The sequence below is a fragment of the Acanthamoeba castellanii genome (assembly GCF_000313135.1).
Source record: "Acanthamoeba castellanii str. Neff unplaced genomic scaffold scf7180000084753, whole genome shotgun sequence".
Lineage (NCBI taxonomy): Eukaryota > Discosea > Longamoebia > Acanthamoebidae > Acanthamoeba > Acanthamoeba castellanii.
This window is the reverse complement of record NW_004457538.1, coordinates 61998-77311: the sequence shown is the minus strand read 5'-3', so window position 1 is coordinate 77311 and position 15314 is coordinate 61998. Positions and strand designations below refer to the sequence as shown.

General features: G+C 59.9%; 7 protein-coding genes across 7 annotated transcripts; 4 read left to right on the top strand and 3 right to left on the bottom strand.

Annotated features, from left to right (window-relative positions):
* Positions 1 to 12: 12 nt before the first annotated feature.
* On the bottom strand, positions 13 to 276 carry ACA1_198310 (uncharacterized protein; the record flags this gene model as incomplete). The annotated part of the gene is made up of 2 exons (XM_004341655.1): positions 13 to 229; positions 254 to 276. The coding sequence occupies 2 exons, from the start codon at positions 274 to 276 to the stop codon at positions 13 to 15; spliced, it is 240 nt and encodes a 79-aa protein (XP_004341703.1).
* A 358-nt stretch (positions 277 to 634) lies between these two features.
* On the top strand, positions 635 to 2230 carry ACA1_198300 (uncharacterized protein; the record flags this gene model as incomplete). Its single annotated transcript, XM_004341654.1, has 7 exons — positions 635 to 688; positions 872 to 1024; positions 1132 to 1353; positions 1459 to 1533; positions 1624 to 1807; positions 1925 to 2058; positions 2156 to 2230. The coding sequence occupies 7 exons, from the start codon at positions 635 to 637 to the stop codon at positions 2228 to 2230; spliced, it is 897 nt and encodes a 298-aa protein (XP_004341702.1).
* A 1005-nt stretch (positions 2231 to 3235) lies between these two features.
* Positions 3236 to 5419, bottom strand: ACA1_198290 (uncharacterized protein; the record flags this gene model as incomplete). Its single annotated transcript, XM_004341653.1, has 7 exons — positions 3236 to 3678; positions 3783 to 3998; positions 4086 to 4203; positions 4289 to 4820; positions 4897 to 4945; positions 5037 to 5144; positions 5302 to 5419. The coding sequence occupies 7 exons, from the start codon at positions 5417 to 5419 to the stop codon at positions 3236 to 3238; spliced, it is 1584 nt and encodes a 527-aa protein (XP_004341701.1).
* Positions 5420 to 5906: 487 nt separating this feature from the next.
* On the top strand, positions 5907 to 7495 carry ACA1_198280 (uncharacterized protein; the record flags this gene model as incomplete). Its single annotated transcript, XM_004341652.1, has 7 exons — positions 5907 to 6043; positions 6226 to 6421; positions 6500 to 6619; positions 6726 to 6813; positions 6896 to 6966; positions 7085 to 7273; positions 7373 to 7495. 7 exons carry the CDS (start codon positions 5907 to 5909, stop codon positions 7493 to 7495), a joined length of 924 nt encoding a protein of 307 aa, XP_004341700.1.
* Positions 7496 to 8336: 841 nt separating this feature from the next.
* On the top strand, positions 8337 to 9729 carry ACA1_198270 (papain family cysteine protease subfamily protein; the record flags this gene model as incomplete). Its single annotated transcript, XM_004341651.1, has 4 exons — positions 8337 to 8928; positions 9025 to 9196; positions 9304 to 9539; positions 9623 to 9729. The coding sequence occupies 4 exons, from the start codon at positions 8337 to 8339 to the stop codon at positions 9727 to 9729; spliced, it is 1107 nt and encodes a 368-aa protein (XP_004341699.1).
* A 620-nt stretch (positions 9730 to 10349) lies between these two features.
* On the top strand, positions 10350 to 10556 carry ACA1_198260 (CsbD family protein; the record flags this gene model as incomplete). The annotated part of the gene is made up of 1 exon (XM_004341650.1): positions 10350 to 10556. The coding sequence occupies one exon, from the start codon at positions 10350 to 10352 to the stop codon at positions 10554 to 10556; it is 207 nt and encodes a 68-aa protein (XP_004341698.1).
* An 86-nt stretch (positions 10557 to 10642) lies between these two features.
* Positions 10643 to 13862, bottom strand: ACA1_198250 (uncharacterized protein; the record flags this gene model as incomplete). The annotated part of the gene is made up of 13 exons (XM_004341649.1): positions 10643 to 10835; positions 10955 to 11151; positions 11237 to 11336; positions 11484 to 11633; positions 11797 to 11944; positions 12129 to 12258; positions 12322 to 12423; positions 12559 to 12678; positions 12817 to 12975; positions 13114 to 13224; positions 13381 to 13464; positions 13534 to 13590; positions 13656 to 13862. The coding sequence occupies 13 exons, from the start codon at positions 13860 to 13862 to the stop codon at positions 10643 to 10645; spliced, it is 1758 nt and encodes a 585-aa protein (XP_004341697.1).
* Between the last annotated feature and the right edge of the window lie 1452 nt (positions 13863 to 15314).

Genomic DNA, 15314 nt, shown 5'->3' with positions numbered 1-15314 from the left:
TTGGTGGCCCAATCAGTCTTCGGCGACCTGGACCCAGCGGAGGACGCAGGCGGAGGTGATGCCGTTCTCGGCCAGCGTGGCGTCCCGGCGCGGGTGGGGCAGGCCCGTGTGCGACCACATGAGGGTGGTGTCGGCGGAGGGCGCCACCCGCACGTCGGCGAGGCGGTCTGGCGTGGGCCGCCCCTGATGCTGCAGGGCGTCGACCACCTGGCCCAGCGTGTCCGAAGGCCTGACGGTCAGGGTCCACGCGTACGTGTCGCTCCAACGCAGCAGCATCGTAGGTCGACCCACGGCCAGCCGCAACTCAAAGGCCTCCCCCAAGGCCTGTTGTTGGTGCTCTGGCTGTTGTGTCATCAGGGGCAATGGCTGTTCAAAGGAGAGTGAAGTGAAAGGTGAGATTGTGAAGTTTCTATTTGGGGGGGGGGCTGTGGCAGTGTTCAAGGAACAGAGTTGGGGTGGTGCACTTCTGTGTTTCCATGCAAAGGAACAGCGAATGGCGACAGGGGCGCGGAAGAAGGGAAGGAAGAAGCCCGCCACCTTAAAATTGCGGCGATAAAATAGATTAAAAAACAAAAGAGAAACAGTTCACGACATTGGCAAGCGAGGGGGCGAGGTCACACAATCGAGAGTGTAAATGGCTTCGTTGGACATTAAGCTCAAGCGGATGGACAGGGTCTATCACCCCGGAGTACGTGCCTCTTCATTCAGATTTTGTCCCCCATTCATCTTTACAATTTATTTATTTTATTTTTATTTTATTGAAGATTACGATTTACGTTGATGGAGTGCCACTGATTTATTACTTGAGAGCTTCTTTTCTTTTCTTTTCCAATTTTACCGATCATCTCATCTGATATTTTTGCGAGTGCAGGAGGTGGTGAGCGGCGCGATCGTGATCGAGAGCAAGGGCTCGCTGTCGCACCAGGGCATCCAGCTGGTGATGGAGGGCAACACCACCCTCCAGCTCAGCGCCAAGAGCGTCGGCCTCTTCGAAGCCTTCTACAACTCCCTCAAGCCCATCCAAGTGCGTGTGCGGTGTGTGCGGTCGCGTGCGTGTCTTTTCCTAACACCACACACACACACACACACACAACACACACCGCACGACACGACACGACACGCGCGGTGTAGATGCTGTACGTGCCGGTGGAGGTGGCGAAGCCGGGCAAGCTGCCCGACGGCACGACCGAGATTCCGTTCGAGTTCAAGCTGGAGCCGCTCGCCGGGCAGAAGCTCTACGAGACCTACCACGGCGTGTTCGTCAACATCCAGTACCAGCTCCGCGCCACCTGCGTGCGCGGCTTCATGGCCAAGACCCTCGAAAAGACCCTCGAATTCATCGTTGAAGTCAAGGTTTGACCCCTCGCGCTCGCGTCGTGCGTGTCATGTCGCGCGTGTCGTGTCATGTGTGTCGTGTCGTGTCGTGTGTGCGTGCTCATAGTGTTCGTCGTCGTGCAGAGCTCGAAGGACTATCCCAAGGACCAGGAGGTGCCGTTCAGCATCACCCCGCAATCCATCGAAAACGTCAAAAAGGTGCCCCCTCGCCACCCAATTGTATCTTTTTTTTATGTCTGTTTGTTAACACGCACACGACCGCACACGCACGACCGCACACACGGCCAGACGTCGGTGAATCGCATACCCAATTTTAAGATCACGGGCAAGCTGACGACGGCGACGTGCGCGATCACGCGGCCATTCACGGGGGAGCTCATCATCGAGGAGGCCGACGCCATCATCAAGTCGGTCGAGGTCCAGCTCGTCAGGGTGGAGACCTGCGGCTGCGCCGACGGTTTCGCCAAGGAGGGTACGCGCTCACCGCACACGCATTCACCGCACGCACAATCACCGCACACGGCACACGCTCGACCGCACACACGCGAGGCTCACGTCGTGTCGTTGGTCGTGTCGTGCGGTGGTGCAGCGACGGAGATTCAGAACATTCAGATCGCGGAGGGGGACGTGTGCCGACAGTTGGTGATCCCCATCTTCATGATCTTCCCGCGCCTCTTCACCTGCCCCTCCACCGCCGCCCGCACCTTCAAAATAGAATTCGAGGTACCCTATGACCACCATGCGTGGACCAACGAAATCGATTTACACCACACGATCTCACCAACCGCACGCGCACGACACGACACGGCACACGCCACAGGTGAACTTGGTGGTGCTGTTCGAGGACGGCCACCTGGTGACAGAGAACTTCCCCATCCGCCTCATCCGCACATAGCACACGGCTGGCGCGCCTTTCCTGTTTTTCTTTTTATTTATTCCCCCCTTTTGGTGTGAGACATTAAACGACGTCGAGAAGAAGAAACAAGTACGAGGTCATTGCGGTGGAGCATGCTGGAGCTGCTGGAGCTGTTCGACCTGTCTGCTCTGCTTCTGGATGAGCTCCTGCTGCTGCTGAATGAGCTTTTCCATGGCCGCTACTTGATGACCAGGCACTACCTGCGGCTCCGGCTGTGGCTCCCACGCGAGGCTCCAGGCAACAGAGCGTGCGAAATCCTGCCTCTTCAGATGCGGTACAAAGACCACCTGCGGATAATGCGTAGAGAAGTAAGCATCCATTCCAGCCTTGCTCGGAAGAGAAGTCGTACCGGTGAAGAGATGAAGACGGAAGAGGGCCATCCTCCACGCTTCTCCCACGCCATCAAGGTGCGAAAGGGAATGATCTCTCCCTGATGTTCTCCTATCTCCTCTCCGGCGGGATGCTTCCCAGAGCGCGCCATATGAGGTGTTAGGGCCAAGGTTGAAGTCCATCCCCCCCAAACACCTGGAACCTTTAACGTCAAGCTTACCTTTAGCAGTTTCTGTGCAGTTAAACAAGGAACAGAGTACTTGGTGCCATCCTTGAAGCCAGTACCTTGCATCTCCAGCCGACGTCGTCTTCCTCAAAGTGCTCTTCCGGAGACCCACCGAACAACATCTGAGCGTCGATAGTCGCGTTAGTGGATGTTCGACAGTTCAAAAACACTGGAGTGGAGTGTGGTACGAGCGTCAGCGGTTGGGGAGCGTCAGGGGTCGTCCGCGCTTGATGATTGGTTGCCGTGTGTGTCTGCGTATGAATGCAATCGCAAGGCAACCTATTCTAAATACTCAAACCTATCAACATCATGATGAGCAAAGGTGAGGAGGGCGCCACAACTGGGCGGGTTTCGGAGAGAAGTGAAGGGCCAGAGTACGGACCGGGGGCGAAGTTTCTAGAAACGTTGTTATTTTTTGATAGATTTGGTTACTTGTTGGGGCTGGCGGCCTCGAGGCGGGAGAAGGAGAGGGAGACGGGCCAGAGGGCGGTGAAGCTGCGGAGCGGCCGCAGGAGCCGGTCGAGCAGGGCCGACCGCGGGGCGAGCAGCGGCAGCGCCAGCGAGATGGACAGCACCACCAGCGTCGCCACCCCGGCCCACATTAACTTCCGCCGCGGGTCCTTCTTCTTCTTGGCCGACGCCGGCGTCGAGCTGCTGCCGACGGCTGATGGCGTCAGCTGTGTGCCGGCGACGCCCGTCGTCGCGACGGCGGGTGGTGGCCCGAGTGGTGTGGATGAAGACGAAGATGATGATGATGAAGAGGAGGAGGGAGGAGTGAAGACGAGGTCGCCGTCGGCGGCGGAGGTGCCGCGATGGAGCGACGCTCGCTGCTTGCGGCCGTTCCTCCGCGACACCCGCCTCTCAATTTCAACTGGTGGTCACCACACAACACGACATCAGCGTGTGCGGTGTGCGGTGTGTGTGCAGTGTGCGGTGTGCGGTGTGTGCGATGTGTGCGGTGGCGGGACGACGTACTGTCTCTGACGGCCTGTTCGAGCTCGTCGGGCGTGGGCGGAAGGGCGCCGTTGGTGGCGGCCGGCGAAGGCACGGGCGAAGCAGCGGCCAATTGCGCCGCAGCCGCCGCCGACGCCTGGGCGTGCTCGAGGGCCGCCAGGCGCTGGTGGAGCGACGGCAGCGAGAGCGACAACGCCGCACTGTCTCCCGTCACCTCCTGAAGCGTTTGCTGCAAACCTGCCGCGTGTACGTGTGCGGTGTGTGTGTGTGCGGTGAGTGTGTGCGGTGCGCGTGTGCGGTGAAGCGATAGTAGGTAAAAGGTACCGGCGACGCGGGTGAGGGCCTTGGAGAGCTGGCGCTCCATGTTGCTCACCTCCCGCTCGAGGCCCTTGACCGCCGCTCGCAGCACCACCACCTCCTCCGCCGTACTGACCCCGTGCTGCTGCCCCCACGCCACCACCACCAATCAGCCCGTGTGCGTGTGCGTGTGCGGCCGCGCGTGTCGTGTGCCGTTGTCCAAAACGAACCTCGCCCAGCAGCATCGCCTCGCCAGCGTCCACGAATCGCGCGTTGTCGTCGTCATCGTCGTCGCTCTCCTCCTCTTCCTCCTCCCTAACCACGACCGTCGCACTCCGACCGCCGGTGCCGAAAGTCTTCTTCGTCATCGCCGTCGCCGTCGTCGGCTCGCCGTGCTCGTCGCTCTCGTCGCCCGCCTCGTCGTCTTCGGCTTCGTCGCGCTCGGACGACGACGACGGGTGCGACACGAGCGAGCCGCCGCCGCCGGGCACGCGGTGGGCGGGCAGGGGCGAGGTGAAGCCCAGGTGGTGCAGGTGCCGCCGCACGAGCTCGACCCACAGCCCGACCGCGGCCTCGGTCGACTCGCGCATAAAGTTTTCCATCATCTCCTTGAACAGCTTCCGCTTGTACTCGTCCCGGCCGACGATGGTGCAGCGCAGGGTGCCGTCGGCCTCGTCGATCCGCGCGGTCCACTCGACCCGCGTCTCCAGGTCCACGCTCGACCCGCCCTCGCCCATCGTCACGGCCGTCACAATCGCCTCCCTGTGCGTGTCGTGTCGTGTCGTGTGTCAGTTTCGACCGCACACCGCGCACACCGCACACACCGAACACGACGTACCCGTTGGGTGTGATGTGAAAGTGCGTCACCTCTTTGAACTTGGCGTTGCCTGTGTAGTGTGTCGTGTCGTGTCGTGTTGTGTCAATTGGTCGGGATTAGGAAACAAGACACGCGTGCGGTGCGGTGAGGTGATGGCGTACTGGTGAAGCGTTTGAGCATGGGGTGGGCGGCGGGCGGCGGCGTGAAGCGGATGAGGCGCTGCTTGCGGTTGCCATCGGGCGCCTTGGTCCACGGACCCAAGTGAATATCTGCCCGAGGAAGAAATACAAAAAAAATTATAATAATACACAATTAGAATATTTAATCCATAATACAATAATGTAGGAATAAATGAGTTGTAGATTGATTAATTAATTGAATGGGGCGAGTGGTTGTGATCACGAGAGGAGGGGACTTAGGGATCACCTGTGTTGCCCCGCCTTTCGTGCCACTGTTGCGAGAAGGACTCGCCCTCGAAGAAGAGCTCAAAAAATTGCTCGAGCGTGAGCACGCCCAGATTCTCCTCCACCTTGAATTCCTTCATCCGAAGTAATGTGCCCTCTTATTTCTCTTCTTCAATCAACGTAGAGTAGCTTGATCTGCAAGAGCTCCTTCTAATCGGCTTATCGACTTGATCGAGCGACACGAGGGTGCGGTTCAGTTCCCGCGCTTTTTTCCCAGCATTTCCTGAACGCCTCTGGTTTCTGGTCTTTTTTATTTTTTTATTTCGACCAAACCAGCTCAATTCCTCGAACCGCCAAAACACATCGATCTGTCCTTGTATCTTTTCATTCTCGATTGTTTTTAAAAACAAATTTTGCCTCTCATGCCGCCCCTCTCTGGTGCTGGTTTGTCGCTGGCCCTGCGAGAACAGTTGCGTAGCGCCGGCATTCATACAGGTACTCCCTTCTGCCTGTAATTGATTTCCTCTTTTTTTATTTATTTAAATTTAATTTATTTAAAAAAACAATGGCGCTGCAGTAGAGGACGTGGTCGGGCAGGACGAGTTGGTGTTGGCCCACAGGGCGCACATGTCGGTGGAGGAGGTCTGCACCCTCCAACGTTCGCTGCGGCTGGCCTACGCCGCCACCCCGATCCCGGCCACGCTGCTTCTCCAGCAGGCCCGCGCCCACCACCACCCTCCGGAGCTCTCCGTCGGCCTCACAGCGTACGACCGCACACGACACACGACACACGACACACGACACACGACACACGACACACGACACACGACACACGACACACGGCACACGGCACACGGCACACGGCACACGGCACACGGCACACGGCACACGGCACACGGCACACGGCACACGGCACACCATGACACACGACACTACACACGCGCAGGTTGGACGAGCTGCTGGGCGGGGGCGGCCTGCGGGCGGGCGAGGTGACGGAGGTGGTGGGCGGGGCGGCCGCGGGCAAGACCGCGCTCTGCCTGCAGGCCTGCGCGTCGGCCCTGGCCGACCCGAGGGCCACCGTCGCCTTCGTGGACTCGGCCAACGCCTTCACCCCCACGCGCCTGCTCCCCCTTTTGCCCCACGTACGATCCCAGTCGACAACAATCAATTGAACCATGCCACACGCACACGCCGCACACTAACGCGGCGACGGTGGGCAGGCCGATGTGATGACGGCCATGAGTGCGCTGGCGCGCTTGCGGTGTTGGCGCGTACACGACGGCCAGTCGCTGCTCACGCTGCTGCACCAGCTGCTCGACGAACTAGCCAGCCCGCACCAGGTGCGTAGGGCGCCATAGGCACTCAGGACGCACACAACGTCGCATTTTTATTAATATTATTATTTTGTTGACTCATCGGTGGCGCTGGTTGGTGGGATGGCGACAGGAGGGCGACTACGCGCGCAATCTGCGCTTGGTGGTCGTCGATTGCGTTGCGAGCCTTCTCGCGCCCCTCCTCTCCTCGGCCTCTCTTGGTACCCGCACACGCACACGCACACACGCACACACACACACACACACACACACACATAACACTACGCTAACGTCGTGTACCAGGTCACTCGCTCGTCAGCGGCATTTCACGCGCGTTGCGGCTTTTGGCGACACGGCACAACCTCGTGGTGCTGGTATGCCTAGCTACCCTGCTCCTTCATTCACTGCGCACTCTGTCTGAACCGTGTGTCGTCGTGTCGTGTCGTCGTGTGCGTGTGCGTGTGTCGTCGTGTGCGTGCCACGCGTGGTCAGGTGACGAATTACGTGGTGGGCGGAGACGAGGAGTCGCGGGACGTGGTGAAGCCGGCCTTGGGCGAGTCGTGGGGCATGACCTCCGCCACGCGCCTGTACGTCCACCGCCAGGCCTCGTCCATGCAATCAGGAGCCGATGGGACCATCTCGGCCCTCTACTACGCCGCCCTTGTCAAGTCTTCGCGTCAGGTAACACACACGCACACACGCACACACGCACACACGCACACACGCACACACGCACACACGCACACACGCAACTCACGTCTCATCACAACGATCGGGTAGGAGTGTACGGGCGACCGGGTGTGGTTCGGTATCGACGGCCAGGGGTTGGCTCCGCTACAGGACGAAAGCGCCCACCACCACCAGCAGCAGCGCATGGACTATGACGACGCCGCGCCCTCTTGAGGCCTACCCGCGCACACCCTGGGTGCGTGCGCTGGTGTATGTACATAACCTCCCAGCCAAGTGTTGGCTCTTTGTCTCTATAAAATCGGTCAACACCACCACCGCGCAGCCCACACAGCTGCCGCCAGGCCTGACCCAAAGGCCCAAGCCACAAGCCCAAGCCCACGAATGGTCCGCAACCCCTCCCAACCCACCTCAACGCCCAACCCGTCATTCGCGTCAGTCCGGCGAAGAGAGAGGAAAGACTGACAGACAGACCCGCCAACCCACAGTTAACCGCAGGTGGTTCCGTAGAATCATCCAATGGGGGACGCGCCGGCCCATGGGTTTGACATGCTGTCGTGGCAGGTCCACCCACCACCAGCATCTCATGCGGGGCTGGCGCGGTCTGGGTTCACGGGTTCGCCGTCGCCGCACACCGCGTTCGCTCGCTCGCGCGGGTAGCCCACAAGTACGCCCCGCACCTCCAAGGCCCAGGCGGAGTGTGTGGTGTTTTGGGCAGAGCGGGCGGAGCTGCCTCGATAGGCCGTTGCTCCGCACAGATCCCCGCGCACGGCCTGTTTGGTCGGCGGAGTCCCGCAGTTTGGGGAGGCCTCTCCAGAGAGAGGTCTTTGAGCGAGTTGACGTCTCCGCCGCCTCCGCCGCTCCTCATAAGTACGGCCCTCTCCTCTTCTTCTTCTTCTTCATCGGCCACACAACCACCTTCTTCTTCTCCTCCTCCTCGTTAGCAAGAGTCACAGCGAAGCCCACCACCGCCTTCGCTTGCGCCTTGCTCCACAACTGACCGATCAACCACTCCACTACAAAAACCCAAAACAACGACCACAACAACTTCAAGAAGATGAAGATGAACAAGATGACGACGACGGCGATGTTGATGGCGGCGGCCTGCGTGGTGCTGTGCCTGGCGACCCTGGGATCGGCCATCAGCCCGCGCTTCGACGAGCGGGGCTACACGCTGCTGGCCGACACCCACGCCGCCCGATCCGAGTTCAACGCGTGGGCGCGCCAGAACGGGCGCAGCTACGCGGCCCAGGAGTTCGGCTACCGCTACAACGTGTGGCGCGACAACGCGGCCTACGTCGAACACTTCAACGCCAACGCCAACGCCTCGTTCACGGTGGGCCTCAACGACCTGGCCGACATGACCCTCGACGAGGTGGCCCGCGTCTACACCGGCCTCGCGCCCGCGGCCAACCCCTTCACCGACGCCTCGTCGCCCGCTGCGCCTGTCGTCGACGACGAGACCGAGCTCGAGCGTGTGGCGCGTCAGCTGCCGGCCAGCTACGACTGGAGGAACGCGGGGGCGGTGACGCCGGTCAAGAACCAGGGCTCGTGCGGGGCCTGCTACACGTTTTCGGCCAACGCCGCCATCGAGGGCATGTACAAGATCGCCGCGGGCCAGCTCACCTCCCTCTCCGAACAGATGCTCCGTACGTCACTACATATGGCTATGTTGCTGACGTGGCATATATATGGATGATATATGCTGACGTGGCATATGTTGATGACGTGGCGTGGGTACACAGTGGACTGTGCGCAGGGAACGGGCAACCTGGGATGCAACGGAGGCAACATGGAGATCACCTACTCGTGGATCCTCAACAACGGCGGCGGCGTCAACACCCTGGCGTCCTACCCGTGGTCCGGCTTCCGCAGCACCTGCCGCTACTCGGCCAGCAACAACGGCGCCGTCATCAAGTACACCCTTCAGCTCTTCTTTTCCATGTGTGTGCGACGTGTGCGGTGTGTGCGTGTGCGTGTGCGGTGTGTGGCATTCCTGACATTCTTTGTTTTCCCCCGTGTAGGGCCTATCGTCGTGCGACGAGCGGCAGTGAGGCGGGTCTGCTGACGCTGGCCTCGCGCGGTCCCGTGTCGGTGGGCATCAACGCCTCGCCGCGCTCCTTCACCTACTACCGCAGCGGCACGCTCATCGACTCGTCGTGCACGGCGGCCGGCATGAACCACGCCGTGACCGTCGTCGGCTGGGGCACCGATGCCAGCGGCAACCCCTACTGGCTCATCAAGAACTCCTGGGGCACCTGTACGCTCTCCACGACACGACACACACGACACACGACACTCATAACACGATGCTTACAACACGACACGACACGACACACGCAGCTTGGGGTCTGTCCGGCTATGCGCAGATCGGGCGGAACAGCGGCAACATGTGCGGCATCGCGACGATGGCCTCGCAGCCCTGCTTCAAGGCCGATTGCTCCCAGTAAGCAAGCAAGCACCAGTTAGACCCATGGGTGGATGGCGATCCGCCTGGTGGACGCCTCTGATCTTCTTCTTCTCTATTCTCTTTCGTTCTTCTTCCTTGTGATCTTACCCTGTATGCACCGCACCTCCTTTTGTTTCAGTCATCACAAACAACGAACGAAAATCACACAAAGGCTGCCATCGATTTCTTATTTATGAAAGAAAAAGACAAATTATCAAGGCACATCAGGAACCAGACGCCGTACACCCTGACGTGGCCCTCGGTGGTGCCTACAGTAGCTGGCCCTCACCTCGGTTCCGGTGTAAACCAAGGAAATGAGAATGTTTTAACTCCGAGATCATAACTCCGTGCACCAATCTAATCTCACCCTTGATCCCACCACCTCTTTCCTCTGGTCTTTCCTTTAGTCTGCCCACTACTGTGCCCCTAAGAGTACCCCTATAAAAACTTAACACCACTCAACCCAACACTCAACCACCAACAACCAACCCACCACTCAACCATCAACCACCACTACCACCAACAACATGTCCGCTGAGCCTTCCAAGACTTCCGCCTACACTGACATTGCCCTCGGCGCTGGCCAAGGAGAACGTCGGCTGGGCCGTCGGCAACAAGCAGATGGAGGCCGAGGGCCTCGCGCGCAAGGAGAAGGGCAACGCCGAGCTCGAGGCGACCAAGGCCGAGCAGCGCGCCATCGGCACCAAGGACCAGGTCAAGGGCAACATCAAGGAGGCCGCCGGCAACGTGCTCGGCAACGAGCAGTGGCAGGCCGAGGGCAAGGCCGACCAGCTCAAGGGCGACGCCCGCAAGGCCGTCAACCAGTAGACGCACATACTTGTCAGCAACATATGTTGAGCATATGTTCAGCATATTGATATATAAATGAATAAGATCTCTCCATAACAAAGGACTCAAGAAAAGTGTCGCTTGGCGGCGAGGACCAGTTCGTTCTGAACGACGTCGAGGGCCTCGTGAGGGGGGACCGCAAAGTAGAGCTCCTCGCCGCCGCCGCCCCTGCCCGTCTCGCGTTTGGTGAAGGCCAGGGACGACGCGAGCAGCTTGTGGAGCGCGTCGTCCACCTCAAAGTCCACCTCCACCCCAAAGCTGGCCACACACACGACACACACGACACACACACACACACACACAATCAGCTCAAGTTGAAGACAACCATGGCGGTGATGATGTGAACGATGAGTAAGGAATGTGAATCATGCGCGTACTTGGCTTTGATGAGGTGCTCGATGGCGGCGTCGAGCTGGTCCTTGCGGATGCCGTCGCGCCACTGCCAGATCACGAAGTAGGCGAGCAGGGCCTCCTTGATCTCCTGCTCGATGGCCGCCTCGTGGATGTACGACAGCACGCTCTTGTTGCAGTTCAGCGAATTGTTCCGCAGCGAACGCGCCGCCATGTTCTTCGCCTGCACCCACGCGCCACGCATCGTGAGCGCACGCGCGTGTGCGGTGTGTGCGTGTGCGGTCGTGTGTGCGTGTGTGGTGGTGCACCTGGTACTGGGACCGCTGTGCGCCGATCTTTCGGTTGACCCAGCGCACGAAGAGGGGGAACAGCAGCACCAGAATACCCAGCACCGCCTCGTCAATATACCTGCACAGTTGAGTGGTCAATGACACGCATCACTACACATACGACGACACGACACGACACGACACGACACGACACGACACGACACGACACGACACGCTCTCGCATTCACACTCGCGCTTGCGCACACGACGCCAAGAAGAGACGTACGTGGAATGGGCGAGGGTGAAGAAGGCCTTGAAGGCGAGAGTGACGGAGAAGGAGAGGAGCATGAGGAAGGACACCATGTCGGCCCAGTTCCATCCAGCCTGCTGCAGCGGAAACACCACCTGCAAATTCTTCATTGGAATATCGTAGAACCTATAACACGACACGACACACACGCGACACACACACGACACACACGACACACACGACACACACGACACACACGACACACACGACACACACGACACACGCCCGCACGCAATGTCAATGACAGCGAGGCGCGGAGGGAAGGAGAGGACAGACGAGAAAGACCGACCGTTGGATGAAGATGGCGTTCTCGTCGGGCTTGCAGTGGGCCTGGTCCTCCCCGCTGCTGCCGCTGCTGCTGTTCTTCTTTTTCTTGAACAGAAGCACCACTTCCTTGTACGTCGGCTCCTCTACTGTCACCTCCTCGAACAGCGACGCTGTGCGTGTCGTGTCGTGTCGTGTCGTGTCGTGTCGTGTCGTGTCGTGTCGTGTCGTGTCGTGTCGTGTCGTGTGTGTCGCGTGTCGCGTCGCGTCGCGTCGTGTGCGGTGGGCGACGGGGAGTGCGTGCAATGAGTGGTGGTTTGGTGATGGCTGCACAGCCTGGTTGAGCAAAGAGGGTACCGGCGGTGGTGAGGAGCGTCTTGCGGTCGATGAAGCGAGGCAGGTGGATGCTGGTGTGGGGCTGCTCAGGCTCCGCCCCGGTATTCATGTAGTCCTGCGCCATCGATGCCAGCCCATCGCTGATCCGTATCTGTCACCGTCGAGTAGCGAGCGTGAGTCGCCTGCGCGTGCGCGCGTGCGTCGCGGTGAGTACCTTGGGCGAGGGGAGGATGGGACTGAGCGCGGCCTTGAAGATGTTGAGCCCGCGTTGGATGAGGAGGTCGAGCTTGGCCAGCACGAAGCGACCGGTCCGTCTCTGTACGCCCACTCCGCGCCAGAACACCAAACACTTGACACACAGACACGTGGTCACCACCTGGCGCACGCACACGCGCACGCGCACGACACACACACACACCACCACCACCACCACTCCACACACGGTGCATACGTTGCGAGCAAAGGGCGGAGGCGGAGGAATGTCGGGTTCGTCGACCGAGTTGAAGTAGGCCTCCAGCAAGCTTGAATCCAGCTTGTCCCAGTCGATGCGCATCGGCACTCCAAACAAGATCTGAGGTCCCACCACAGACCACCACCAATCAACACTCGTGTGCGATGGCGCGCCGTGTGCGTCGTGTGTGTGTGTGTGCGTCGTGTGCTGTGTGTGTCGCGTGTCGCGTGCGTGTGTCGTGTAATGCGACGTATGAACCTGTTCGGGGTTGGCTGCGAATTTGATCTGCTCCTGGGTGAGCGGATTGAAGTTGGCCTTGCGCATGGTGCGCACAAAGTTGTGGATGAAGCTGTTGATCATGCGCTGCCGCCTCGTCTCGTCTTCAACCCCGCCCTGCCCCGCTGCGTGCTTATCGCTCTGTGTGTGTGTGTGCGTGTGTGTGCGTGCGTGTGCGTGTGTGTGTGTGCGTCATACATGTGTGTGCGGTGTGTCATACATGTGTGTGCGTGTGTGTTGAGTCAATGTTCGACAGGATGGGCGAAGGCGAGGTGTTACCTGGCGCAGGGCCGGGTTGAAGAGGGTCTGGTAGAGCTGCAGTTCGCGGGTGAGGGCTTCGTGCTTGGCCTGCACCACGTAGAGGTACACCCCGCATAGTTCCTCGAAGCTCTGCCGCAGGCCCCGGCCCCCGGTCTCCTCCTCGATCTTGCTCTGGTGTGAGTCGGCGTGAGCGTAAAAATCGGAGCAACCGCACACAACACGACACGCGCGAGCGGTGCACACAAGGCACGGAACGAGATGCGACACAGAATCGACGCCACGCACCACGGCATCGAGAAGGGTGCTGGCGAGAAGGTGAAGGTTGACAGGGATGTAGTTCTCGTGCGGGTACCACACCCGGTGCTTGTCCTATTCAGCAGCGCCGGTGCCGCCCGTCAGCCATCTGCATCGAGTCTGTCTCTCACAGTGCGTGCGTACCTCGTCAAAGTGGATGGTGGCGGTGGTGGCCGGGAACCCAAAGTAGTCCAGCCGCTCCTGTCCCAGACACAGTCAGCCCTCCAAGAAATAAAAAGAAAGAAAAAAGAGGGGGAGGGGGGTACGCGAGTAGAGGAAGAAGATGAGCTGGGGGGTTCGGGGTGGCCTGTCTGGAGGGCCACGGCCTGCCGCAGTTCCTCAACGAGGGCGGGATTGCCCCTGTGCCCATGACCGCTGCTGGTGGTGCTGGGAGCTGGGCAGGGAAAGGGCGGCAGGGGCGTGTACGACGACGGGGAGTAGGAGGGGAAGTGGAGCAAGCTGTCCTGGTCCATTGCGCTGCTGCTTTGCTGAGAAGATAAGAGGGTGCGCTGGACAGGCACTCCACTTCTTCACTTTACTTCGTGTGACCGCAGCCCAACCCAAGTCCATGTGCGGCTAGGCGCACAAGCGTAGACAAAAATTGGATAGACGGCCAGAAGACAGGCCGCCTGGCGCTACGGACATGGATGCCAGAAAGGTTTATTCTGCAGTCAGGGCAGCCTGGTGGCGCCGCTTGGGGCGTTGAGGGGGGGAGCTGTAGAAAAGAAGGCGCTTGCGCACAGAGCCTTTGCGGAAGCGAGGGATGAAGTGGGGAGGTAGAGGGTGAGGGGCGTAATAAAAACTAAGGGACATACAGGCGTACAAGGGAGAGTAAATAGCATAGATGGGGTGAGATGGGCAAGCAGAGACGTGAAAGGTGAGGACCTCCTCCGCGCTAACCGAGTACTCACGGCTGAGATCCCAGCCGGGCAGGAGGCGTAGGAACTGGGAAAGGGACGTACAGCGACGATAAGACTCGTATCCAGAACGGCGGCGGGCAGGTTGGTAGCTCTCCCAGCCCTTGGTGAAGTTGTCGTAGAAGGAGGGGCTGCATGCGAAGTGGAGGTCGGGGGGCGAGAGGGAGTAGATGGGCTTGATTTCGTGTAGGATTGATGAGGCAATGGAACGGATGAGAGCGTCCTCCGCCATTCGAAGCTGAGCAGAAGCAGCACTGAGGCGCGTGGCGAGTAGCTCGCGCTCGCTGCAGAGGTCGGCTATGACCACTGCAGGTGGGTCTGGCGGTTGCAGCACAGAAGCTAGACCGCGAGAGTCAGGAACGAGAAAGCCAGAGAGGTGCTGTGAGCGCTGGCGTTCGTGCGGCTGGCGTAGGGAGTGGCACATGATGGTGGGGTGGTTGGGTTGGGTGGGCGAGAAGGAAAAGGCGTTAAGCAAGCAGGTGGACAAGTGTATGGAAGGCAGCAAACCACAAACTTTATGAACGAGAAACCAGAGAAACAAGAGAGAAGAGGAAACTTCACTTGCGGCGGCCAGACCGGCGAGCAGTGCCCGGCTTGGGAGGCGGTGGTGTGCAGCTGCGGGGCTGGTGCAGGAGTACGGCCTGTCGTGGACAGTAGTGCTTGTGGCGCTCGTCGTGCATCTGGGTGATGAGCTGGTCGAGCTGGTGCATCAGTTTCGTCGCAGTTGAGGTGGAGGGCGACGGAGGAGGTGAGGGGAGAGGAGGAGGGAGAGGTTGTGCTGGTGAGTGGGCGAGAAGTTGCTGCCGCTGCTGGTGGATGAGAGGCCAAAGAAGGTCGAGGAAGGGCTGCTTGTGGCGAGCGAAGAAGAGGGGCGAGGTTATGCCGAGAGCGATGGTGAGTGAGCGCAGCTCGTCCAAGCGGTATTTGCGCTTGAGCGCGGCAACGCTTGGCAACGAGGTCAGATCAAAGCCCTGTCCACACGTGGTTAGGTGCCGCACACGAAGCACA